Source organism: Talpa occidentalis, unplaced genomic scaffold, assembly GCF_014898055.3.
Source record: "Talpa occidentalis isolate TD23 unplaced genomic scaffold, MPIMG_talOcc4v2.1 talOcc4.7, whole genome shotgun sequence".
Lineage (NCBI taxonomy): Eukaryota > Metazoa > Chordata > Mammalia > Eulipotyphla > Talpidae > Talpa > Talpa occidentalis.
Window position 1 is genome coordinate 71401983 of NW_023605083.1, and position 26054 is coordinate 71428036.

The 26054-nt window shown below is 49.6% G+C and overlaps 1 protein-coding gene across 1 annotated transcript; it reads left to right on the plus strand.

Moving 5' to 3' along the window:
* GLIPR2 (GLI pathogenesis related 2) lies at positions 1 to 24252 on the plus strand. Its single transcript, XM_037492798.2, has 5 exons — positions 1 to 94; positions 9177 to 9285; positions 9635 to 9738; positions 11518 to 11595; positions 21663 to 24252. Exons 1-5 carry the CDS (start codon positions 82 to 84, stop codon positions 21821 to 21823), a joined length of 465 nt encoding a protein of 154 aa, XP_037348695.1. The 5' UTR covers positions 1 to 81; the 3' UTR covers positions 21824 to 24252.
* Positions 24253 to 26054: the final 1802 nt, after the last annotated feature.

The following is a 26054-nucleotide window of genomic DNA, read 5'->3' on the forward strand; positions in this document are numbered from 1 at the left end:
CTCGGCCATCCGAGCGGCTCGGGGCTAGCGAGGGGACGCAGCGCAGCGGCAGCAGGAGCCGAAGAGCGCGCCGAGCCGGCCATGGGCAAGTCAGGTGAGCCAGCTGGGCCCGCCGGGCAGCGGGCGGGATGGGTGGGACGCCCAGGCCTCGGGGACACTCCCCGGCGCGGGGCTGGGTGCCCCCCAGCAGGCTGGATCCCGGGGGAGCCGAGCGGCTGCCTGAGCGCGTGAGACTTGCTGCTACTGCGCTGCGGAAGCCGGGGTGCGCGAAGAAGGGGTGCGCTGGCACAACGCCCGGAGGCTCAGCGCGGGCTGCTTCCACCGCAGCCAGGAAGCCGTTGGCCCCGGGGAGAGGAGGAGAAGGCAAGACCGAGGAGGGTCCCCCGTCTGCGAGCCAGAGGTTGCGCCGGGGAGGGTTTCCAAGCGGGGAGCAGCGCTCTGCGGTGGGCTGGGCGTGGCGTTTGCTTTGTTTCTGGACAGTTGGAGTTGGGGAAAGCCAGTGAGAGCATCTCCCCCGCAGAGCAGCGTCCGCGACCAGCCTCCTAAGGGCAGCCCTGAGCATCTCTCTCCTTCATGTACTAGGCCTTGTGCCAGGCCCAGTCTGACTCCACTTGGGCACAAACTCCCCACTCAGCTTTCACTTTATCTTTGAGGAGTGGGGCCCATCCTCACCCCTGTGACTGTTCAGATGAACTTTCTAAAACGCAACCTCTTCCTGTCACACCCTAAAGTCCTCTGTCCCTTTGCCTGCAGGTGAATGAGTACACACGGTCCAGCTCCTGCTACCACCACCCCCTTGGGGAGCTGGTCATCACCCCACGCTTCACCCTACACTCAGGCCATTCTGAGGCCCACGCTGGCTCTTTCCCAGCTTCCTTTCCCAGTGCTCGCCACCAGCACCACTCTGCCTCTTCCCCTAAAAAATTCTACCCATCCTTCAAGGCTCTACTCCTGGGCTGGGAGCCCATTCCTGATTCCCCCTACACCCAAAGCAGGGCCCCACCCAGTGCCTTCTTTGTTGCAGCCCTCCCAGCAGTCAGTGTGGGATGCTGTCCCCAGACCCCTCACTACTGGCAGACATGTCTGCGTCGGCGGAGCTTAGTGCACAGCTGTTGCACAGAGTTCAGAAGTGCTGCTTCATGGGAAGCTGGGGTTGTCAGCCAGAGAGGAGAATGGCTGGGTCCCTTCTTGAACTTCTCTCTTCTCATGATCCATTCTCATAAGGTGCCAGGGTTGGAAGTGGCCTTCTCTGGCGTTGGTCCTAACTGTCTTTCCTGTCGTGAGCCGTCTGGCTTTCAACCCTGGCTCTGCTAATCACTTGCTGTGCTGATCTTGAGAAAGTCTCTTTACTCTCTGCACCTCGCTTTCCCCATGTGTCCAACGCAGGTGGCCCAGGGCCCTTCACAGTTTGAGAAGGTGACATGGGGGTGCCGTGTAGTTAAGTAGATGCCAGGTGATGGAGCAAGAACATGGCGGATGTGAGAACATTTAGCGATTCCTGCTTGGGAAATCAACTCCTTTCTTTGTAAGCTAGGAGAAAGTACACCAATTCTCTGAAGTTACGTTGAATCAACCAATTGTTTCTGGTGCCTTCCCTAAGAAACAGTTTTCCAGAACTGCTAATATTCAGTTGTGAGCTCGTTCTTCTCTCTTTTCATCCATCTGTGTTTTTCTCCAGTTTGCATCCGTCCACTCCACACAAAGCTGTGTAGGGCATGGCCCTGCCTCTAGAGTGCTCATTTGGATTGTGACATGAATCACAGAACTGATTAGGAGGTAAATATGCAGTGCCTGGCTCCTTAGAAAGTAGGAAGTAGGAACTGAGATTGGGAGAATGGGATTAGGGGATGGTAGCCTTGAGCCAACTGTAAGGGATTTATGAATGAGAGGGAAGGGCCAATGGCATACATCTGGGCGCAGAAAGGTGGTGACACCTTCTAGGACTGGAGATGAAGGGTCGGGCAGGTTTCAGAGGAGGGGGCAGTTGCAGAGGCAAGTTAGAGCTGATTTAGGCAGGGGCCACCTCTTCAACCCCACCCCCCTTCCTCATATACTCAGGCACCTTTCAGAAAGAATGCTGGCCCTGGCTGTCTCCCTCATAGCCACGCATGTTTTATTTCTCTCCCTCAAAGACTATGAGTCCCCATGACAATGTCTGGCTCTCCTAAGGGACCCCAAGTGAAAGCGACTTTTCTGGATGACCTAAACCCAATGAGCCTTCAGCACAGGGCCAACCTTGAGGATACAGACATTAGCCTGAAGTTGTACATGCGCTGCAGCAGAGGCAGCACTCAGAAGGTGCAGTCACATAGGGGCTTTACCTGGTTTCATAAAGACCACCACAAGCCAGTCACTGCCTCTTTGGGGCCTCAGTTTCCTCATCATGGCATAGGAGTCAGTCTCCTTTGAATCTTTAACCTCAGATATACCCCGTGCTGCTGAGAAAGTATCACTTAACTGACACCCCTGAAATCCCAGAAGAACCTTGGGTGGTGTTCATGGCTCCCAAGTCCCACCTCCAGCCTTGGTCTCCCTGCTCAGAGTCAGTTTGCAACAAGTGTGATGGGGCCAGAGGAAGACAATGCCCTTGGGCAAAGTGGAAACCTCTAATCCCTGATAATAGTGATCACCAATTATTAAGCTCCTACTGTGTACCAGTCTTGGAGCTAGAGATTTTCTGCGTTACCAACTTTTGTAACAATCCTGCAAGGAGGTTATTATCAACTTTATAGATTTACGGAGGCTGAGGACCTTGCCCAAGCACACACCTTGGCCAATAAGTGGATGACCTGGGACCTGAACCCAGCTCTGATTTCCCAGCTGTGTGCTCCCTCCTCTATTACATGGACTACTCCCACCCACTCCCCACCTGCCTGGACTCCAGCCCCTTGAGGTTCACCACGCACTCTTGACTTATCTCTAGGAATTTGGTGTCCCGTGACCTAAATTCCCTTGACCAGAGGTTATCAGAGCCTTTAGGGACCAACAGGCTCAGGAATTTTCTACTGAGCCAGGTCCTTTACCTCTACAGGGGAGGCTCCAGGCAAGGTCAGGCCCAACAGTTCTTATAAGGTCTATAAGCAGACCTTATAGAAAAAACAAATGTTCAAAGAAAGGATTTCCCTGCTCTGAAAACATTTTGAAAAACCTCAGATGTCATCTTCCTAATCACACAGATTGGAACTGGGTCGGCTAGGGATGGGTGGGTGGGTAGGGCTGCTGGGGGGATTTAGCGTGCTCTGAGAGTGGTCCCAGGCAGGCCTGGAAAAAACACTACCTCTGCAGACCTGAATCAGCTCACCCTGCCCTGGCTTCTTCAGCCCTTCAACCACTATTGTCTGTTTGCAAAAGGGGCAGCCTAGAGCTAATCCTCCTCAGACTGCCCTGTTCCAGTAAGCAATTGAGCAATTCTTCATTGACACCTGTTTTTATTAAGGATGTCTGTGAAATGGAGAGTGTGTACCATATGAGACTGGAGAGCGGGTGAAGGGAGGGAAGTTCTTAGATCTGATCTAAGTAATTGCTTTGTGTGACCTTGGGCAATTAACATGTCCTTCCCAAGACACACACACACATTTCCCACATTTCCAGTGCTGCTGTGAAAGTCTCCTTCCTTTATTTACTCACTGATTCATTCACTCAGAAAATATGCAAGCTTAGATATGTTGAGAGAGGTCATCCAAGATCAATTTAAATACCACTTCTGTGGCCTCCCTCGTGGTGCAAGGGGTTAAGGACCGCACTATGAAGCAATCCACAGCCTCTGCAACATGAGTTCGATCCCCAGCCAGCCAGGAATAAACCCACATGGCATGGCAGACCTCTCCTGTCTCGCCCGCTGCTCCCCTCAGCAGTGTGTTTCAGTCCGTCTGCCTGTTCTGTTCCTTGCTCTGTCTCTGGTGGATCCTCTCACCTCCCCCCCTCCCCCCGCATCTCTGGCCTGTACCCAGCTCTTGTATGCATAAATAAATGAATAAATCTTCAAAAGAATAAAAAAAGAAAAAAAATACCACTTCTGCTCCCCTTAAAATTAAGGAGGGGATCTGGGCAGTTTCTCTCAGAGCCATACATTAAAGGGTCTCTACCCAATAGTTGACATTTAATAATTGTCCTCTATGTCCCAGAACTGTTCTAAAGCATTTATGTAGATTAATCAATTCTCACAACAACCCTGTGAGGGAGATACTATTATTCCCATGTTATATTTGGGGGAAATGAGGCACAGAGTGATTAAGCAACTTGTCCAGGATCATACAGCTGGGAAAAAGCCTAGCTGGAATTTGCTTCTTGAATTCCCCAGAACTTGGGCTGAGAGAACAAGAGTTACCCATTTGAAAAACATTCTTTTTTTTTTTTTTCAAATCAACATTTTTATTCTTCCTGATAAACTAGCAAAACTAGCTTTGCCCCAAAGGTAACTTTCTAGCCTCTTGCCAAGCGGACAGAAGGGACCAGTGTGCAATAACTGCCCTGGACGCTGACCATCCTGGGCCTCTTTGGTGGGGAGTCTGCAGAAGGCAGAGATGAGAGACTGGCTGAGCACAGGGAGGCCACAGTAGAAGAGGGATGCTGAGGAGGGCCTGTCCCAGCCAACAGCCAGGAGGGAGGAGGCCACAGATCTCAGAGGCTATACAGCAGTTAGACACTTTTGCCCCTGAGACCTCAGAGCAGGAGCCCCCAGTTCAGCCCACCTCCTCTCAACTCAGGGAGCTTGCCCAGTGGGCTCCTTCCACTTTCTACCTTCCAGTAGCTCTGACCTCAAGCCCCAGGCCTGCTCTGCTTTCCTCTGTGGCCGCTCAGGCAGGTCTGCCTCTAAAGGACTTGGCACAGAGGAGGCTCTTGAGAAATCTTATTTCTTTGCTGCGCTTCCTTCCTCCTCTTCTTTCCCCTCAGAGATTTAAGGTCAGCTGCAACCTCCTATGAGCCTGTTCTTCCTGCTAGGTCATCAGACCTAAGAGATGACCCCCATTGTCATGGCAACCCCCTCTGTCTCTTCTCTAATTTCCTTTGTCTCCTGGCACTGGGAGTGTGGACTTTGAACCAGCACAGGGGTTTCCCCTCAGACCCAGTTTTCCTCCTGCTGAGTCAACACCTTAACCAGCTGTTGGAATCTAGGCAGGGTATTTCCTTTCTTGAGCTTCAGTTTACTCACAAAAAGAAAAAAATGGGTGTAGTATTGGAAGCCCTCGAAAAAGGTAGTAAAAAGTAAATACGGTCATACCCAGACCCAGCATGATGTTTACCTGCCTACAAAAGAAGGACATAACCCCTGACCTAATGCAAAGGTGGGTGAGTTTTCTTTGAAGGTTTTTTCCCCCTTATGTTTATCTGTGTTTCTGGGGTTTCTACAGACATAGGGTGTGCCTCTTCTGGATGTGATCCCCAGTGATAAGTTACCTCCCCAAGGCTGAGGCCCTGCTCAGAGGAGCCACCTGGGCTGGCCTGCAGCTGTAAGGGGCGTGGACTTGAGGGTCCATCAGAGGTGTGGTCATGAGGCCCCCATGCCTCCCAACCAGGGTGGGGAGAGAGGGCTCCCCTCCTGATTATCAAACAGGCCTCTTCACCCCTTCCTGGGAACTCTGGTGCAGGAACTGGCCCTCCTGGGACATCAACTAGCTTTGGCTTCTGGGCACTGAGCTTAGGTTGGGTACCAGAACTGTCGCTTTTTTTTTTCTTTACTTCCCATATTCTGGGAATGTAGTGACCTAGTTTTTAGCAACTTTATAGCCCCGCTCTGCCAAGGAGACTATAGGGTCTACAGCATTATGGGGTCCAGTGCAACCTGACCCCAGAACTCAGGGCTGCCTTTAAACTGACTTCTCCCTATCTCCCCACCCACTGTCCTTATCTCTACCACATGACCTCTTCCACCCGGGCCCTTGCTGTGCCCTTCGCTTTCTGACCTCAGGCTTCCTGATATAGGAATGCCTTCTGGGAGCCTTCCTGGATACATCTATGGTCACCACTCCTCGTGCTGTGCCCTTCCATGCATCTCCCTGGTGTCCCACCATGACCTGCCTGGGACATGGGAGCTGGAAGGGACATTAGGATGGGCTTGGCCATGCTGGTCACTCAGATGGGCACCATCTGCCACTCTGAGGTGTGCACCCACATTTTGATCTTTTTTTTTTTAAAGATTTATTTATTTATGCTTACAAGAACTAGGGTACAGTCCAGAAGTGTGGGGGATGAAAGGATTCACCAGAGACAGAGTGGGGAGCAGAGCAGGCAGACTCACTGAAATACACTGCTGAGGGGAGCAGCGGGCGAGTCAGGAGAGATCTGCTGTGCCATGTGGGTAGCTCCCTGGCTGGGGATTGAACTCTTGCTGCAATGGCTGGCGATAGCTTCATAGGTTGCATCTTAACCTCTTCCACCACCAGGGAGGCCCCACATTTTGATCTTTTAAGAGAAGCTGTGAGCTCCTGGGAGTAAGGCCAGTTGTTCTTATCTCCTCTCATCCAATCCTGATGGGCCTTTGCAAGGTCTCAGGATTAGAAGGGACTTTCTCAGTTACTTGCAATTTGACCATGTAAGACCCCATAGCTAGCTCTTCTCCCCTGCATCACCGCTTCGGAACTCACTTCAGATGTCACCCCCGCGACAGGGTGGGACTGGCTGAGTGAAGCGTTCTGGCTGGACACTGGCCAGCGCAGGAGCCAGGCCTCCTCGTGGCTCATCACACATGGACGGCTCCCACCATTTCCACCTGAGACGTTCTTTGAAAACCCCTATAATTCTGTTATCTAAATGCCACATTATCATGCTAACCCTGATTTCCTTATTATTGTGGTTAAAAACATGTAACATAAAATTTCCCACCTAACCACTTTTAAGTATACATTTCAGCAGTGTTCAGTATCTTCTCGTGCTGTAAAACAGAGATCCAGAACTTTTTCATCTTGCAAATCACAAACCATGTACCCTTCACCAGTACTTCCCTCTCCCTCCCTCCACTAAACTCCACAAAGACCCAAAGACTCGCATGCTCAGCTACCATGGCCACGGTTTTCACCTTCATGTCCCTTGTTCACAGCATCTCCCCATCTCTGCTTGTCAACCAAAACCTCCCACATTCCATCTCACCCCACATTTCTGTGGCTAGACCTCGCTGAACTTCCCTGATAGGCCCCAGAATCTGCAGTCGGTACCACTCACTCAATTCATCAGAAACCCTCTGGGCAACTCAGCTGTGGCTGGCATGACCCACAGTTACCTTACCCTCATCTATCTGCATCTTGCCCAAGCTCCTTGAGGGTCTTCCCCTTAGGTTTTTTTTTTTTTTAAGTTAATTTTATTATTTTTAAAGATTTATTTATTTATACAAGAACCGGGGTATAGGCCAGATGTGCGGGGCGGGATGTGGGGAGGTGTGAGAGGATTCACCAGAGACAGAGGGGGAACAGAACAGGCAGACTGACGAAATACACTGCTGAGGGGAGCAGCGGGTGAGACAGGAGAGGTCTGCCGTGCCATGTGGGATTCTCACCGGCCGGCTGGGATCAAACCGGCGCTACAGAGGCTGTGGACAGCTGGACAGCTTCACAGCGCTGCACTCAACCGCCCGCGCCACCGGGGGAGGCCCATCCCTTTAGGTCTCTTTAGAGACCTGATTGGGATTTGGTTTGAAGGCCCAGGAGACATGGCAGATCTGGGTGAGGGAGGGGAAGAGGATTTTTATTGGGCCATGTCCTCAATCCCTAAGGTCAAAAGACAGAGAAGAGGCAGCTGGTGAATCTGACTTGGGCCAGTAGAAGGAGGGGTGCTTCTTCCATCCTCTGGTGGATACTCTTCCAGCCTCCACAACTGCTAGGCCTTGGGGATAGGCTCCTGCCAGATGGGAGTAGCTCAGTTCAGGCTCTCTGTGGCCCTCACTCATAACTCACTCCCATTTCCACTGAAAGTAATTCCCCGATTCCCAAGGCTGTTGCTCTGTGCCTTCACCATCTTGACCTGGCTAGTTCCTGCCCAGACATCTTTGGGGACTCAAGTCAGTGCTTACCTCCTTCCTGATCCTTCATAACAGACTATTTGCTCTCTGAGTTCCTCCTTACCTATGTCATCAGCACCTTGGCATTTATCACGCCGTTTGCTAGTATCTGTTTACAAGGCTGACTCCCTCTGTGTGTGTTGAGGGCTGGACATGGCTGATTTGCCTTGGGTCTCTAGCACACAATCTATGACCTCCTCTTACATATCCTCTGTGTATATTGCACAGAGGAGGTACCCAGACAGCAGATGAGTAGATGGACAGACAGATTGGATGGATGCTGCTGCTGGTCAGAGAAGAATCAACGGTGCTGGAGAGGTGGACAGAGGATCCTAGATAATCGTTGGCTAGATGGATGAGTGGAGGATGGTGGATGGAGGATGGTAGATGAATGGGGCGCCGTTTGAGATCCAAACTGAAGTCACTTCTGTCGTTATTGATATTGTCTGTCTTGGATTCATCCTTTCTTTCTCCCCCAACCCTGACCCCTTGCCCTTGCCCTTTCTGAGATCATGACCCAGTTGGGCGCAGGCTCTACCTCTTCCCTCACTGCAAACCTGGGCTCAGTTGATCACACCTTGTCCCCCAAGACCGACATGTTCTCTTCCACGCTCTTCCCTCATTTTCCGCACAGCTGTGCTTCCCTGCTCCTTTTTTCTCTCTGTCCCTCTATCTTCCTGGTTTTGCCACTCCACGGGCACCCCTCCACTCCAGCCAGGTCTGTCTCTCAGAACTGTCCCCTCTAGCCTTTCCCAGGCCCCACCACATATCATAGGTCCAGTCTGAGATACCCGGTCTCCTTTTAACATTTTCTTTCAAAAGCCCAGTTGCTCACTGACCAGCCCCCCAATACCTGCCCTGCATCTCTATCCCACCCAGCAGCCAGCAGGGTCTTTCAGAAGCACAGGTCTTCTCCGCTCACCTCCCTATCCCATTGAATAGCCTCCCACTGCCTTGAATCAAGACCCCGTGTGGCCCTGCATGCCCCAAGGGGTGCGGATATGCAGAGATGAGAGGGTGGAGTCAGCAGAGGTGTGGAGCAGCCCATCTGGCTGGGGTGCCAAAGGGGAACAACAGCTTCTCCCTGTGGCCTGAAGTTTGAAATGAGTGTCCCTGGGAAGTCTGCTGCCAGTCATTTGATGGGTCTTTTCTGTGTGCCAAGACATTCTCCATTTTGAAATTGCAGCTTCCAAGCAGTTTAATAATGAGGTTCTGAAGGCCCACAACGAGTACCGGCAGAAGCATGGTGTCCCCCCGTTGAAGCTCTGCAAGAAGCTCAACCGGGAAGCTCAGCAGTGAGTCCTCTAGCACCTGAAGGAGACTCAAGCCCTACCCAGTGCTGCTGCTGCAGTCGTAAAGGGACCCTGGGGTGGCTGGCGGGATGCAGGGTTTGCGGGTAGACAGCCAAATTTGAATGACCCCTCTGCCTCTTACCTAGGAAGGTAGTTCCCTTGTTCCTCTGAACATCAGTTTGCGCCTCTGTAAAATGGGACTGTTGGGGGGCTCAGAAGAGATACAGGTGGGACACTCCTCAGTTTCCTCAGCCAGTCCAGGCACGGAAAAAGCTCAGCCACACCGGTTAGGGCTTAAGCTCTGGGCACTTCCGGCTTGCACCGCTCTGAGAGAGCCCCATGGGCCCCGCAGGTATTCGGAGGCTCTGGCCAGCACCAGGATCCTCAAGCACAGCGCGGAATCCAGTCGCGGCCAGTGTGGAGAGAACCTGGCGTGGGCATCCTACGATCAGACAGGTGGGTGGCTTTCTCTGCTCCCCTCCCGTTGCTGGGCTGAGGGCATCCAGCATTCAGGCCCTTCCTGGCCCCTGCACCCTCCATGCCTGTGTGGTGCAGCCTTACGCCAAGAAAGGGGAAGGAGCCCCAGAGCCTTCTTGCTTGCTCCTGGAGGCTGACTGCAGTGCTCAAGGTCTCTGGAGGCCAGCGCAGGGCCAGGCTGAGGCGGGTGCCAGGAACAGACATGACTCAGACTGCCTGCCCTTCCCCCTCCCAGGGGCTCCCGCTGAGGGGCGGGGATCAGGAGAACAGCCATTTCTGGGCAGAATCTCACCCTGACCCGTGCCCTCCCCAAGCCGCCCCAGCTACAGAAGATTTTTACTTTCTCCACCTTTTCCTACATTTTTTTTTACAGTGCTGATGACTGAACTCTATCACTGGAAAAACTCAATAGAACTTGCCCTATGTTGGAAAAAAAATTGATGGGAAAGATAATTCCTACATCCAAGGTCACTGCCAGAAATGGTGATCCCACTGCAGTGATCAAACATTCTTGAGCCCCGACAGCCCTGATGTAGCTTTTTAGGAAAAATGTTGGCATGACTTAGTCTCCAAACCCCAGCGGGAGAAAGGCCCCGCCTTCCCTGCCCTCACATTCCTGGGTTCCCTGGGGAAGCCCAGAGAGTCCACATGGTTTCCCCAGCAGCTCAGGCCTAGCCCGGGACTGCAATGCTGGGGGCCCCTCCAGAAGGTGTGCGCATGCTCCTGCAAAAGGTCTGCACACCCACCAGCAGCCACGGAGGGGTTGGGGAGAAAGAGGGTGAGAGGAGGGGAGTGGGGGAGCAGAAAGGAGGACACAGAGGGGTGGGAATCAGCTCCCCAACCCTCTGCTCCTACAGGCCCTGCACGGTGGAGCCTTGAGCTACTGGGGGACACCCCCCCTTTCGATCCCGGTTTCCCCACATCTACAAAGAAGGGGTGGGGTAGTGGTCTCTATGGCAGTGTTTCTCCACTCTGGCTTGTACTTCGGGGTCTTTTGCAGAGCTTTTTAAAAATATCAATGCCTGGGCCCTCCAGCAGAGTCCCTGACACAGTCTAGGCAGGGCCGCCGCAACAGTAGATGCTCCGCAGGTGAGGTCAAGGCCTTGCTACTCAGTGTGGTCCACCCACCAGCAGCAAGAAGCCAGGTCTGGAAATTATTTGAAACACAGACACTTATGCTCCTCCCTGGTCCTAATGAAGGCAGAATCTGCACTTTAAGTAGCACCTGAGATCTGACTCTAAGATCAGCAGCTTTCAGGAAAACGCGGAGGGTTCTCTCATATTACTGCCTGCCAGGCTGACAGATCGGCCAGTGGAGGACCTCCTGCCTGCAGTGAAGACCCTGGCCTACCAGTTCAACTGCCTTTCCTCCTGTAGTTATTTCAGGAGCCAGACTTAGGGTGGGCAGTGGGCAGAGTCTCCTGGAAACTGGGAGCCTCGTTAGAAGTCCTTGGAGTAAGTTTGAATCTGCCCTTTTGTGCAGAGGCCTGGAAAAGGGAAGGCCTGGCCCCCGATTATACAGTGAGTTAGTGGCAGGGTGGGGACATAGATATAGGTCCCCAGATCCCAGGTCAGGGCTCTTCCCAACCCCCAACAAGGTGCTGTCTTCAGCCTGGTATGCTCCTGTTCCAACTCGCTGGGGCTTTTTCAGATGTGTAGCGGTGGGATAGGTGATTTGGGGTTAATGGGAAAAGGTGGGAAAATAGAGAATGGACCAATTTTGTTGCTGTGTTTTAAAACCCTGTCTTTTCTATGCAGGACAGGAGGTGGCAGATAGATGGTACAGTGAAATTAAGAGCTACAACTTCCAGCAGCCTGGCTTCACCTCTGGGACTGGTGAGTGGCGGGGTCCAGCAGCGCTCTGGCCCAGTTGCAGTTTGGTGTCTGATTTTGAAGAGGTGATAATCCTCTGGCAATCATCATTTCCCTCCTGTTGTACCTCTTCCATATTTCTTTCCTTTTATTTTATTTTATTTTTTTAAAAAAGATTTATTTATTTATACAAGAACCGGGGTACAGGCCAGATGTGTGGGAGGGTGAGAGGATTCACCAGAGACAGAGCGGGGAACAGAACAGGCAGACTGACTGAAATACACTGCTGAGGGGAGCAGTGGGCGAGACAGGAGAGGTCTGCCCCGCCATGTGGGTTGCTCCCTGGCCAGCGGGGATCGAACTGGCACTGCAGAGGCTCTGGACAGCTTCACAGCGCTGCGCTCAATCACCTGCACCACCAGGAAGTCCCCCTTTTTGAAAAAAAATTTATTTATTTATACAAGAACTGGGGTACAGGCCAGTGGTGTGGGAGGGTGAAAGGCTTCACCAGAGATGGAGCGGGTCACAGAAGAGTCAGGCGGACCGAAACACTGCTGAGGGGAGCAGCGGGCAAGACAGGAGAGGTCTGCCCCACCATGTAGTATCTCCTGGATGGCCGGGATCGCACCCGCGCTACAGAGGCTGCGGACAGCTTCATAGCGCTGCGCTCAACCTGCTGCACCACCACAGGAGGCCCTCTTCCGTATTTCTTGACTTGACTTTACCCAAAGAAAGAGTAAAAGTCTTTCCCGACTACCTCTCCTAACACACATAGACAAACACACTCCACCATGTATGAGCACCTCAGCTAGGACCCCCACCCCCAGCTTAGTCCTTCATAGGAGACGAACAAGCTTTTAAAGCTGTGTCGTGCTTCTCTCCTCGAGTGGTCTTTCTGCACTTTTAAACCTGTCATCCTATGTGCAGTCTTGCTCACCTCCAATCCAGCCCTCTCCAGCAGTCAGAATATTCTAAAATCCTCTCTGTCTAGGTTATTTTCCTGATTTATCTGCTGTTCCTGCCTCTGATGACAGCCCCTGCTCCCTTCACACCTCTCCTCCCTTCCTCCCCCACATCCTGGCCACACGCCACACCTCAGGGCCTCCTAGGCATTCTCCCTCCATCTCTATGTTTTGGTTTGTGGTTCAGGGAAGCATGGGATATGGAAAATCTGAATCTAGTCTCAGTTCTGGCACAATTAGTTGTGTAAACCCGGGTTGACTCTGTATCCTGCCCTGTCCCCGAGGAAGAGGAACAAGGTGGTGATGGAACATTCTGATGAGAACTGGTGCTTAGATGCATGGAGGAGCCTGCCAGGGAACCACCAGCCTTTCTCACAGGCCTCCATGGTGAGTGGTGAATGCTCAGCTGACCAAAGCCCAGGTAGCTGCTCTGAGCTCTGGGCTTCATCCTGCCCCTCGCCAGGCCTGGCCAGGTTCCTTGCCTTCCCAGAACCCACTCAGCTCTTCCTGGGGCCCAGGATGAGTCGGGAAGGGCTCGGAGTGTCCCTGACCATAAGGGCCCAGGAAGGGAAGAGGGAATTCTCTGTGCACCCCATACCTCTGCGCCACCCCATACCTCTACCCGACCCCTTACCTCTACCCACCCCTTACCTCTACCCCACTCCTTACCTCTACCCCCCTCATGGGTGGGGCCATGTATGACCTCCCACCCTCTGGAGGATTCTTCAGAAGCAGGAAGTTTTCTGAGAACCACATTTCCTGTGGTTTGCAACTCTTTGGGCAAGGGTTTTTGCAACTGTGTGGGCAGGGATAGGGCAGAGGTATCAAGCTTCTGCCAAGGTGTTCCTGCTCTCAGCACTCCAGGCTGGTACAGAGTCAAGCACCCACCCCACCCCCCACACCCAGCGATTGAATCAATGATTCTGTGGCACTGCACTTTGAGGGGTGGGGTGGGAGAAGTAGCAGCCTCCTAGCCATGATTAAGGAGATGGAGGCAGAACCTTGTCTTCTTTTCATAAAAATCAGCATCCAGATCTTATTTCATTGGGCCCAGATTTGCTTTTCTTATGAGCACGATTCATGAGCCATTGAACATGCATCCTTGCTCACGTGTGCACACCACCTCCACCACCAAGCCATGTCAGCCTCCGTGGTGCCACTTGAATGTAGGGCTTTATTCGACCCATTTTGGAGAGGAGGAAGCCAAGGCCAGAAAGGGGAAGAATCTTCTCTCAAGACTGTGTCCAGTCTGATCCTTTTTCCATGGCCCACGGTCCACAGCGGGAATCACCTGAGTGTCAGAAGTGGGAATGGGACTTAACTTGCTATGATCACTGGTCTCCTACCCCACCAGTGCTCCACAACCCCCACCGCTAAAGAAGACAGTTAGAGCAACTGGTTTTGTAGCCTTTCAGGGCCGGAGGGCATTGCCTGGGCACAGAGCCTGAGCCAACCCCGGAGCATAGCTTTGGTTGCTGTTATTATCTGGGCTTGCAAGACCTTTCCTCAGCAAGGGCCTCAGACCCATCACCCCAGCTTCCCCCTGTTGAACCATTGTTCAGAGTTTCCCTGACCAAGTCCCGTAGAGAAAGGGGTCTTTAAAATATCCTATAATCTGTCCCCAACCAAGACCTTGCTGTTGTGATGGACACAAGCCTATGCTATATAGCGAGTGGAGAGAAACAGTTTCTTAAATTCCTTTGTTACATTCTATTTTAATGATCTGATATGAAATTTGTAAGCTCTAGAGGTCCTCCCTACCATCCCTGTGCTCCTGCACCTCCCCTCAGCACCCACGATGTGTCTTGTGTGTGATTCTAGAGCAGTTCTGAGCCTGTGCCAGCATTTGTGTGTGTGTATTCTTATTCCCCCTTTCTAGACTCAAGAGTCAAATATGTCATCTCTTTCACATTTGCTTTCTTCACATTGAAAATGGTCAAGGATTGATCCATATCAATACAAAAAGAGCCTTCTCATGCTTTCTCACTGTTGGGCAAATTCCTTTGCAAGAATATATGGAACTTATTAATGTGTTTTCCACAGATGTATTCTAGAAGTTTGGGCCTATAGTAAGAAAGAGGATGTGATCCCTTTAGGGAAAAAAAAAAAGAAAAGAAAAAGGAAGCTGTTAGAAAAAACAGTGTGTATCTGATGGTTGCTAAGGAAGTTGTGTCTTTCACTTGAGCCCTACATACTCATTCTTAATTATCTCTGTGTAGACTGAAGCTCCCAGCCAGGCAAAAGATCAGTCTCATCTGTTTGGAAAAGGCTTCCACAGCATTCATGCTCCCTAAGCATGTTGTGTTGACATCGTTTCGTTGGCAACCAGCAGACAAATGGCAACTCTTCCTTGTCTGGGAGCCCTGAGAGAGGGGGTGGGTCAAGGGCCAGAGCCTGTGGTTCTGGGAAAGGAGGCTTGGCTGAAAAAGGGCTTGCTTGAGCCTTAAAGAAAAGACAGCCTGTAGAAGCTGGACACTTGGCAAAGTGAGTCCACAGTCTAAGGACCAAGGGTGAGTCAGCAAGAAGTGCTTGTCTGTGGGTCTGCTAATCCTAAGCAGCCTGTTCGGCCACCATTTTGTTACATACAGTTCTAAATCCTAAGCAAGGTCCGAACAGCCCAGTCAGTTAGGTACAGGAGCCCAACCCTGCAAGATGCCTTTCAAATCACTCAAGCACAAAACTGGATCATGCTGGGAAGGCTATGCATCATGAGGTATGACCAGGAATGCCTGGGGGCTGATGACTGATGCATAAAACATACTCCCAACTTAGGCATCACGAGGTATGACTGGGAATGCCCAGAGGGCCAAGGACCGATGTATAACATGGGACCCCAGAAGCTATGCCTTGTGGATAAGATTGAAACCAAGGCTGGGGAACTACGGCTTGATCTCAATTACAATACCTTGTCATCAAGCAGATGAGAAGTGCCTGGACAGCAGACTCACAATCCCTGATAATGTAGATGTTAGCACATTTTCTAGTTACCTTCTTTCCTTTTTTCTTTTTTCCTTCTTCCCCTTACAACTGATGATATATGATTATTCTATCAATAAAAAGGCCAGGATCTTGCTCTTCCGCAGCATCCTGCATTATGTAGCCTGCTCCATAATCTCATTTCTTTATCAGTGTGGTGTTGCCTGATGCAATACCTGTCCTCTGTTCTGAGGTGAAAATCAGAGCAGGTTGGGCGATGGTTAATACAGGTTTAAGGCTAACTGGTAAAGATGTGTAATTGCTCCAAGGGCTCATTTTCCTTTCATTCTTGCTTTGGTTGTCTCACATCAACTCTGCTGATTTGTGTTTATGTCTGGTTAGTGACCAAATTTAGTAGCCCTCAAATATTTTGTCGATATCAATGAAAAAATAAACTATATCAAATTTTTAAAATTATAAAAATGGACTTCAGCTGAAGGGATGGAACGTACAATTTAGACCATGAATATTTATTCAGTCCTTACCATGTATGAGGCACACATGGAAATATCAACTTTAACTCTTTAACTTTAGAAGAGTGTGGATACCAGTCTCAGTTGCCATCCCTCTCTTCCCTTTAATTTTGTGGTAAAATACACTTAACATAAACTTTGCCATTTTAGTCATTTGTAAACATATAGTTTGGCTGTGACACGCTTTCGTGCAGCCATCCCCACCATCCATCTCATGAACTTTTTCACCTTCCCAAATTTAAACTCTGAGCACCTTAAACAATAGCTCCCCATCTTCCCTACTGTCCCTATCCCAGTCCTGGTGACTTGGTTCCATTTTCTAAGAATTTGACTTATGTAGGTGGAATCATACAGTGTTTGTCCTTTTGTATCTGACATTTCCATTAGCAGAATGTCCTCAAGGTTCATGCATGTGGGTGCATGCATCAGAACTTCATTCCTTTAAAAAAAAAAAAAGATTTATTTTATTTATACAAGAACCAGGGTATAGGCCAGATGTGCAGGAGGATGAGAGGATTCACCAGAGACAGAGTGGGGAACAGAACAGGCAGACTGACGAAATACACTGCTGAGGGGAGCAGCGGGCAAGACAGAAGAGGTCTGCTCGCCATGTGGGTTGCTCTGGGGCCTGTGGGGATCGAACTGGCACTGCAGAGGCTGCGGACGGCTGCGCTCAATTGCCTGCGCCACCAGGGAGGCCCCAGAACTTCATTCCTTTTTAAGGCTAGATAATATTCCACAGTGGGTACATGAGTGTTTCTCTGTTCGCCTGTGGATGAACATTGTTTTTTTTTCCCCCTTTTGGCTTTTGTAAATAATGCAGCTGTGAACACAAGTGTACATGTCTGAGTCCCTGCTTTCAAATCTTTCGGGGAGGGGTCTTTCTAGAATTATTGGATCATATGGTGAATCTACATTTAATACTTTGAGAAATGGCCATATTGTCTTCCACAGTGGCTGTACCATTTTGCATTCCCATCAGCAAGGTACAGGATCTCAGTTTCTCCAAAACTTAACCAGTGCTTTGTTTTGCAACCATTCTAGGCCAGGTAGGTTCATTGTTGGCTTTTGCAGACAAAAAGATAATTTTGGAGCCTTTAGTAGACGTACAGGCCTTTAATGCTGAATCAGTGGCCAGACCAGCTTTCTCTCTCAGTATTTCTCTGGCTGCCTCCTCGCCCTTCCGTCTCAGAGGGATTGACACCCTTATAGCCCCTCACCTCTCAGCACATGTGTCCCTGCTTCATATAATTACAGGTGTGCATGCAAGAGCACAAGTGCCAGTTATAGATGCTAATGGAAGAGGGTGGAAAAAGCCTGGTTTTTAACTCATTTCTCCTACAACTTGTTATTTTCTGCTTGTTTGATTTTTTTTTTAATTAATGTCCATCCTACTGAGAGTAAAATGGTTGCCCTCTTTCTTTCTTAACCACCCTATGGAGAGTGTAGTTACTCTGATCATGGTTTTTCTCCTCCCTCCTTTCTCCATCAGCTATTTATTGAGCATCTACTATGTGCCAGGCCCAGTGTTAACTACTGGGGATGTAGTGCTCATGACTTGCCCATGAGGAGAAACTATGATCTCTTCAGGGTTCATTTAGCAAATGAATGCCATCCTGTGACAAGGAAGCAAATATCCCTTGGACCTGTTAAAGGCTGTTGGTGGTTGAGTACTCAACTCTGACTTCTACTTCTAAGAGATAAGAAGAATTTATTTTATTTTTTAAAAAAGATTTATTTATTTATTTATTTATACAAGAACTGGGGTGCAGGCCAGATGCTTGGGAAGGTGAGAGGATTCACCAGAGACAACAGAGCAGGCAGACTGACGAAATACACTGCTGAGGGGAGCAGTGGACATGACAGGAGAGGTCTGCTGGGCCATGTGGGATCCTCGTCAGCCAGCCCGGATTGCACCGGTGCTGCAGAGGCTGCAGACAGCTTCACAGCGCTGCGCTCAACCACCTGCACCACCAGGGGAGGCCCAGAAGAATTTATTATGGTCATTGAGCAAAGAGTGTTTTGAAAACCATAGTGTAGCTGAGTGTAGCACCAGCAAGGCACAGAGCAGGTTTTCTGTGATGTGGGCAGATGGGTAAAGGAGCGTCCTGGAACCCTCAGTGGCTTTTTGAGGGTTTTAATGATCTTTCTACACCATTTGTAGTGAGGCGACCAGGTGCAGGGCCCGCATGGGGGTCTGAGGGCCAGGAGGCTGGCAGTTCTCCTGGCCCCTGCCTAGTCTTCACTCATTCTGGGCTCTCTGACGTCCTCTCGTGGTCTCTTCTCTGGTCTCTACTGCTCTGTGCCTCCCGTCCTATGCTGCCACCACCCTCATAAGCTCAGCCTCCCCACTCAGGTGTCCCCACTTACACATGCCCACGCCATACTCCAAGTGCTGCCATCAGGCACGCGTGTGAGACCACTGGTGTCGATCACTGATGCTAATTGGTGGAATGGTGGAAAAAACCTGATCACTTCCATTTACCCTACACTGAGTAAGTCTTAAAAGATCTTACTGACTTTATTCCATGATCCATGAATCAGGCAGCATCCCTGACTCTGGGATAGACTCAAATAGAAAGGAGCTCAGTGGAGCCCTTCGAAATGACTTTTATAGGCAGAAGTGAGCAGGAACCAGTAAGTTAAAGTAGCGAAACCTGAACTGGCTGCAGCAGGTCAGTTTCCTTGAGGGAGTGGCAGGACCTGGCAGGCAGATGACCTCGCTGGTACTGACCAGGTGACTTCTTATTGGCTGTTTGAAGGGTCCCTTTCTGGAAGAGGCTGAAACTTGGTTTGGTGGTGTGGGACTTTTGGAATCTGTCGTCTTGCATAGACTGTGCCCAAAATGGAGTGTAGGGAGGAGATGGAGGCTAAGCTGCATTAGCAACTAGAAAGACCCTGGAGGGAGGAAGAGGCAGCTGAGCTGTGGGATACTGATGCTGAGGAGCCTCACCAGCCCAAGAAGTGTCTAGAGGGTCAGGCAGTAGCTTGAGAAGGGACTGGGCTGTTTGGCTTAGAACAGAGAGAATGAAGGATGTTCTAATTTGTCAAGGTCTCAAAAGCTCAAAACATAGAAGGGCTATGCTTCCAATGAGGGAAGAATCAGAGTCCGAGATGGTTCTTCCACATGCCTTGCATTCATTCATTCCATTCATTTGACAAAAGTTTATTTGGCACTTTCACATGCTGGACTATGTGAAGATCATAGGCATACTTTGGGGGAATAAAACAATTTGGTCACTGCCCAGGTGGGGCTCATTACCTGTTGAAAGAGCCAAGCAATTAGCAAATGCTTGGACAAATAGACACTGCACATGGTAAGACTGCTGGGGGAGGAGGGAGTGACAGGAACAAGTAGATGAGACTATATTGGGAGGGAGGTGCTCAGGAGATGAAAGAGTGAGTATGAAAGACTTCTCTGAACAAGTGACATTAGACTGCAGCCTCAGGGACAAGATGACGTTGGTCATCAGAAGAGCATCTGGCACAGTGACCGGCATGTGCAAGTGCTCCATGGTGGGAAGTGACCAGTGTGTTCAGGGAATGAAAGGAGGCCATTGGGCTGAAGCATTCACTTTTATTCTCGGTGCAGTTGGAATTGATGGCAGGCATATATACACAATGGAATATTATTCAGCAATCACAAAAAGATAAACTCAAGCCATTCGCAGCAACGTGGATGAAGCTAGAAGGAATTATGCTCAGTGAAATAAGCCAGAAGGAAAAAGAAAAATATCGCATGGTTTCACTTATATCAGGAATATAGGGGAACGAAATAAGACATCAGTGTAAAAAAATAATAACAGTACAAAACACAACAAAGCAAAAATGGACAATTATGAATCAGAGACATCCTGCAGGGGAGGAGGAGGGAGAGGGGTGAGAGGGGAGGAGGGAGGAGCACAGGGGACTGAGGTGATGGTGCGCGGGTGCCTTGGGGAAGGAAACTCTATGGGGACTACACCTGAGGGGGGGAAGCAAATATTGTTTAAAACTGAATAATGATGTAAAAAAACCACAAAAATGAGAGATTTTAAAAAAAGATTTTATTTATTTTTGCATAGAAGAACTGGGGTATATGCCAGAGGTAGGGGTGTGTGTGGGGATTCACCAGAGACAGAGTGGGGAGCAGAACAGTCAGATCTACTGAAATCCTTTGCTGAGGGGAGCAACAGGTGAGACAGGAGAGGTCTGCTGTGCCGTATGTGTGTTAACTCCCTGGCCAGGATCGAACTCAAGCCTTCATGGTGGTAGAGCTGAGACTTAACCCCTGGGCACCAGGGAGGCCCCCGATGGCAGGATTTTTAAGCAGAGGAATAAACAGATTTTATACCTCAAAACTATCACTTTGGCTACTTAAGTAGAAAGTGAATTGGAAGCGGCAAAGGTGGGCACTGGAAAACCATTGAGGGCTATTATAGTGCTCTGAATGAGAATAGATTCTGGTTGGAACCAAGATTTTGGGAGTGGGCAGACTTGAGATACATTTTAGAGTTAGATTCTTCCAGAATGAAGAAAAAGTTGTTGTGGGGAAATGAGGGAGAGGGAGGAAGGCAGAGCAAGCCCTCAAATCAGATATATAGAGGTACCACTCATGGAAATGGGAGGGTGGGGAGAAGGATAACTCAGGACATGGGGGACTAAAATCAAGAGTGAGGCTTGGATGGTTACATTTGAGATGCTTGTGAGAAGTTCAAGTAGGAATGTCAAATAAGTAGGAGTGTCTGCAGCACAGAGGATCGCTTTGGGCTGGAGAAATAAAGTTGGGAGCCAGGGAGAGTTGAAACTGTCTAAAGAGTACAACAAGAAAAGAGAGTCCAGGATCGAGTCTTGAGAAATGCAGGTCCTCCACCATTTACCAGTGAGAAGTGAGATGGAAGAGGAGGAAGAAGAGGCAGCAGATAGGGAGAATTCGAGACTGGGTGGCATCATAGAAACTGAAAGAGGAGACTACTTTGGAAAGGGAAGGAGTCAACACTATTTATTAAGTGATCCTGAGATGTCAAGTAAGATGAAGACAAAAAGTGACCACTGAGGAGGAACATGGAGATGGTTGGTGACCTTGAAGAATGTGCAGTTTGGAGAGATGGGTTGGAGCCAGGTGCTAGAAAGGGTGGCCTCCTAATTGTCTGGGTTTGCACACATTTGTCATCATGAGAGACCATGAAACCTTTCGGCATCAAGAAGTGCTAAGGGCCTCCCTGGTGACCCAAGGGGTTAAGTCTCAGTGCTATCAAGCCACTGAGGCACAGGTTGGATCCCCGACTAGGGAGCTGACCCATATGGCCCAGCAGACCTCTCCTGTCTTGCCCGCTGCTCCCCTCAGCAGTGTATTTCAGTCAGTCTTCCTGTTCTGTTCCCCACTCTGTCTCTGGTGAATCCTCTCACTAACCCCACCCCCCTCCCCACACTTCTGGCCTACACTCCAGTTCTTGTATGCATAAGTAATTAAAATAAAATAAATCTTTAAAAAAAAAAAAAAAAGAAGAAAAAGTGCCGACCTGAGTAAGGGCTGAATGACTTCAGAAAAATCAGGCACTTAGGTGTCTTATGTCTCCTTCCTCTGACTGGTGTCTGTGAAGATCAAGCTCTGGTAGGATGGTGAAGGCTCTCAAGATTCCCTTGAAACATCCTTCTGCTAACTAACCTGTTTCCCTCTTCCCTGCCCACCCCACTGCAGGACACTTCACAGCCATGGTTTGGAAAAACACGAAGAAAATGGGAGTGGGGAAGGCATCTGCCAGCGATGGGTCCTCCTTCGTGGTGGCCAGATACTTTCCAGCAGGGAATGTCGTCAACCCAGGCTTCTTTGAAGAAAATGTCCTGCCTCCAAAGAAGTAAATTGTCAGATGTACTGGGAAGGTGGCAGACTTTAGAATGTGGATATGAAGTGCCTTGAACAACAAAAACTCAGCTGTGTGTCTGCCCCCCTGGGTGTAGTTTGCCTGAGAGTGTCCTTGCACACACACTTGAATATACAGTTCCACACCAACTCATTCCTACCAAAGGAATGAATATATGAAGCATTTACCTTGATGGTTACCTAGACCACTATTATTTGGACTTGGGGGATGGGGGATCAATTTTTAAACCTTTTTCGTTATTTTTTAAGAATTTTCTTTTGTAACTTTCTAATACTATCCATGGACTTTTTGTATACCAGATGTTTGAAGTGAAGTTCATTTTACGTGATCTTCATGCTTGGTAATCTACATTTGGTAGCTGTCAAGCCCTCATTTAAAGGTGATAAAAACTATAGTGTTAAACACATAAATATAAAGCCGCTTCCATCAGAAAGGTTGGGCAGGCAGAGGCTCCATTTCACAGAATTATCAAGATTTCCAGTTGTAAGACATGATGTCATCCTTGCGCCTCCTGGAATTCTGCACTGGGATTGCCAGAAAACAGATAAAAACTTTACTTCCTTGCATTTTTCTACCTTGAAGTGGCAAAGTACTACCACCACCCATCATCCCATCACACCTCCTCTTCTTTCCCCTCAAAATCCTCTGGCATTTCATGTGCTTCCCCCACCCCCCTCTGGTTTCTGGAGAACTGGGCTAGGCCTGGAACTCACCCTCCCCCACCGCTGGAGGTGGCCCAGGGACTGTTCTGGGAGAGCCCCTCAAGCCTGGGCTCTTAGCCAAGCCGCCTGGGATGCATGAATTCAGTGAGCATGGGGGTGAGGGTGAGCTCACTCAGGGCCCCCAGAGGAAGCCCTCCAGCCTCTGCCCCTTCCCCCCACAGGCCTTAGCCCAGGCCTGTTTCTGGCAGCTGTGACTGCAGCTGTGCTGCTGCTCCCTCCTGGAATGTGTGACAGGCCCAAATGTTCCAGGGAGGTACCCAGGCAGGGGCTTAGAGGTACTAATTTGGTTCTCTTTTGCCTCAAATATCTCAAAGTTCATCTGAGTAACAACATATATCACATGGTCTGTGTGGGAAGGGCCAGCCCGCTGCCAAGCAGAGTCTCCCTGAGTCCAGGCATCTCCAGGTGGTAAGCTGGCAGGGGGACTCCAGACTGCTGGCTTTGAGGCAGCAATCTGAGCAGCCAGTCCCCGAAGCATGCTTCCTGGAGGTCTCTGCCGCACTGTGAACACAGTCTCGCGCTGTGCCCTCATCTTGCCCAGGGATATTGGCTAAGATGACAATAAAGCTTTTTTTTTTCTTTTGTGTAATATCTTCCTCCCATGCGATTCACACCTGATTCTTCATTGGTAATTAAGGTAACCCACAACTCTGAGTTCCTGTCTCAGGTAGCTCAAGCCCCTGAATACCTCCAATATCTCCCCTGTGGACTATGCTTAGGAGGCCATATTTTAAGCAATGTGACCGGCCACCGCCCAGCTGCTTGGACTAGAATGGATCCGTGATCAAGGGCAGCCAATCCCTCTGCCTGTGTGAACCAGAAATTTGAGCTAAGAAATATGGTGAGAATTTACCAACGGAATTGAAAAAATTAGCATGGTATGAGTTTGAATGTGGGCCATGGTACTGAAAAGCTCTGCAAGCCCAGTTACGAATATGAACTATACAGAAGTGAGGAAGTTAGTTGTTAGAGATACAAAGGAGACTGGGATGCAAAAAGACTGCTCCTGGCTTTCTGATTTCCAGACAAATCACTATATCTTGATGCTTATTTTCTTCAGGGTTTCTCAGTAAAATGAAAACTGATGGTCCCCAGAGGTTAGGATATTAGGGTACCCTCCCTCAGGGAGTCTCCATGAACAGAAAATGCTAAGCTGGGTAGGACACTGAGGATGGGTGGATTAAAGAGACCTGGCTCAGCAGCTTGGGCTGAGGTCACACTGGGTAGCCACCGTGAGCAATAGGAACTCAATGACCAAAGAACTTCCCGGTGGTTCCTGAGGACACAGCACCCTCCACTCCCTGCCACACTCCCCTGCAAACACACACACAGGCATAACTAGGTGGAGGACGCTGGCACACAGCCACCCTCTTTAGGCTGGAGTCTGTTTCCTCAATTGACTGGTGTAAGAAAAAGCTGAGATCATTGGTATGTCTGCTGATTTCCAGCTGTGGAGGGCTGGACTCCACATTTTGTCCACCTTGAGATATGGTTCAGGTCTGTTTCACAGGCAGGAACTTGTATTTTCCCTGTTTTCCTAGTCTTGAAAAGGGCCACTTTCAGACTCTGCTTAAGGTAAAAATGATTAAGTTACTTTGGAGTTATTAGTAGGCTGTAAAGGATGCTCATTGGCTGGTTGAAAAAACTCCTGAATTTGGGCCTGTGAAAATTTCAGAGGTTTTTATATCCACCTTTCTTGCCTGGGACACTAAACTCCCAGGCTGAGCTATTTTTGCTGCCCCTTTTGGGGCGCAATTAAATAGCTTCAAGTCTTTCCTGGGAAGCCACAATGTCCCCTCAAGCCAGCAGCCCAAAGGGAACTGCAGTCTCCTTTACAAAAATTCCTTCAGTTGGGTCTTTTTAAGACCCTTTATTGTTAGCCTTTTTGTTTAGTTTCATCTCACTTACAGACTCCTTGGCCAGGAGGCAAATTTGGGAGTTTCCAATAGATAAAGGAAAGCAATAAGGTTGCCATGGGAACCAGGCCAAAAGACCGATCACCTTGACCTTGACCAGCAGAGTTCCAGGAATGCAGAAGCAGATTCAGAACACATTCTGTGTCAAAGTGTTAGGGGGAAATGATGCCCTGAGCTGATCCCATACAGGCTTTGTGGACTCCACCCCCACTCCAGACTAAAGCCATCAAGACATTGGGAAAGACAAATCCCATCACCACCAAAGGGAGGGTGGCTGGGACCTGAGGGTGGAGTTAAGCAGCCAGGTTGGGTATAAAAACCAAACACGTGGGCCTTGGGCTGGCTCGCTGTCACTTGCCTCCTGGCTACACAGCTCCTGGCTTGCAGCCAGCTCTCAGAGCGCCATTTGGGATTCCTGATCAGTGGATCAGGTAGGACTCATTTAAAACTTTGTCTCCCACTTTTCTCCTTGAGCTGTACATTTCCTCATTTCCCCTTCCCTTGTAAATAAACCTTTTATTAACTTTTCACGTGTGCCTGCAGTAGAGCATTGATAAGTCCTTTTAAGCACGTGGGTGAGGACCCACAGTCAGGCACCCCGTTTTGTATCGGGGTTGCTCTACAACAAAAGGTCCAAGAACAGACATCCCAGCAAATGACTAACTGGTGCAAACTGACCTCCTGAGAAAGTATAAAAGAGGCTCAAGCCCTTCTTCATGTGCAGATGACATTTCTCATATGGCGCCCTGCTCCTTTGCAGGGTATTTAATAAATCTGCTTTTCTGGTCTCCAATAAAAAAAAAAAAAGTTGGCCAGAAGAATTTTCCAGACTGAGGAAAAGCCAGAAAACAAAATAGGCCGGGCAGGTGGGCACTAATCTCACTTCTTCAAAGCATTTCTTAAAGACAGTAACCCCATAAGTTCAACAAGAGAAGAGGACAGCCAGACTGCCAGTCCTTTGCAGGCCCAGGGAGGAGGAAGGGGTCAAGACCTCTGGATCTGAGCCCTGACTCTGCACACTCTGAGTCAATCAAGCCCATCCTCTTCTCTGTACCCCAATTTGACCAGCTGTACAAGGTCTGACACGTGGAACTTAGTCTATTGGACCCCCTCAAAATTCTGGGACAGCCCTGGGCCCAACTTTCCTCAGGGAAAGCGTCTGATGAGAAAAGCTTTGGTGTTCTGGGTCCTGAAATAAAAGCAAAGGGGGCACAGCCACCTCTTCCACCAAAATGCCCCCAAAAGGTCCGACCTTTTGGGGGAACCTCAAAAAACTTGTCTGAGTCAGGGATGGCTAAGCCAGAAGGCCAGGCTCCAGGTGACACTGAGTTTCCCTGGTAGGGGTGCTAAGGATGTTACAGGGCAACCCTGATGTGAAATGGATTGCCTGACTGTGGGCCCTCACCTGCACAATTACAAGGGATTTATAATAATACTCAACTGCAGGCACGCAGAAAAAGGGTCATAAAGGGTTTATTTACAAAAGAAGGGGAAATGAAGAAATGAGTAATCAGGAAGAAAGAGAGGGAGATAAATTTGTGAATGCCTTAGTTCTGCTGAGCTGGAATCC

Excerpts from the sequence above, each read along its gene's own strand:
- GLIPR2 (XM_037492798.2), top strand. Across the intron at positions 9,286-9,634 it reads CTCAACCGGGAAGCTCAGCA|GTATTCGGAGGCTCTGGCCA; the intron begins GTGAGTCCTCTA and ends TGGGCCCCGCAG. Across the intron at positions 11,596-21,662 it reads TGGCTTCACCTCTGGGACTG|GACACTTCACAGCCATGGTT; the intron begins GTGAGTGGCGGG and ends ACCCCACTGCAG.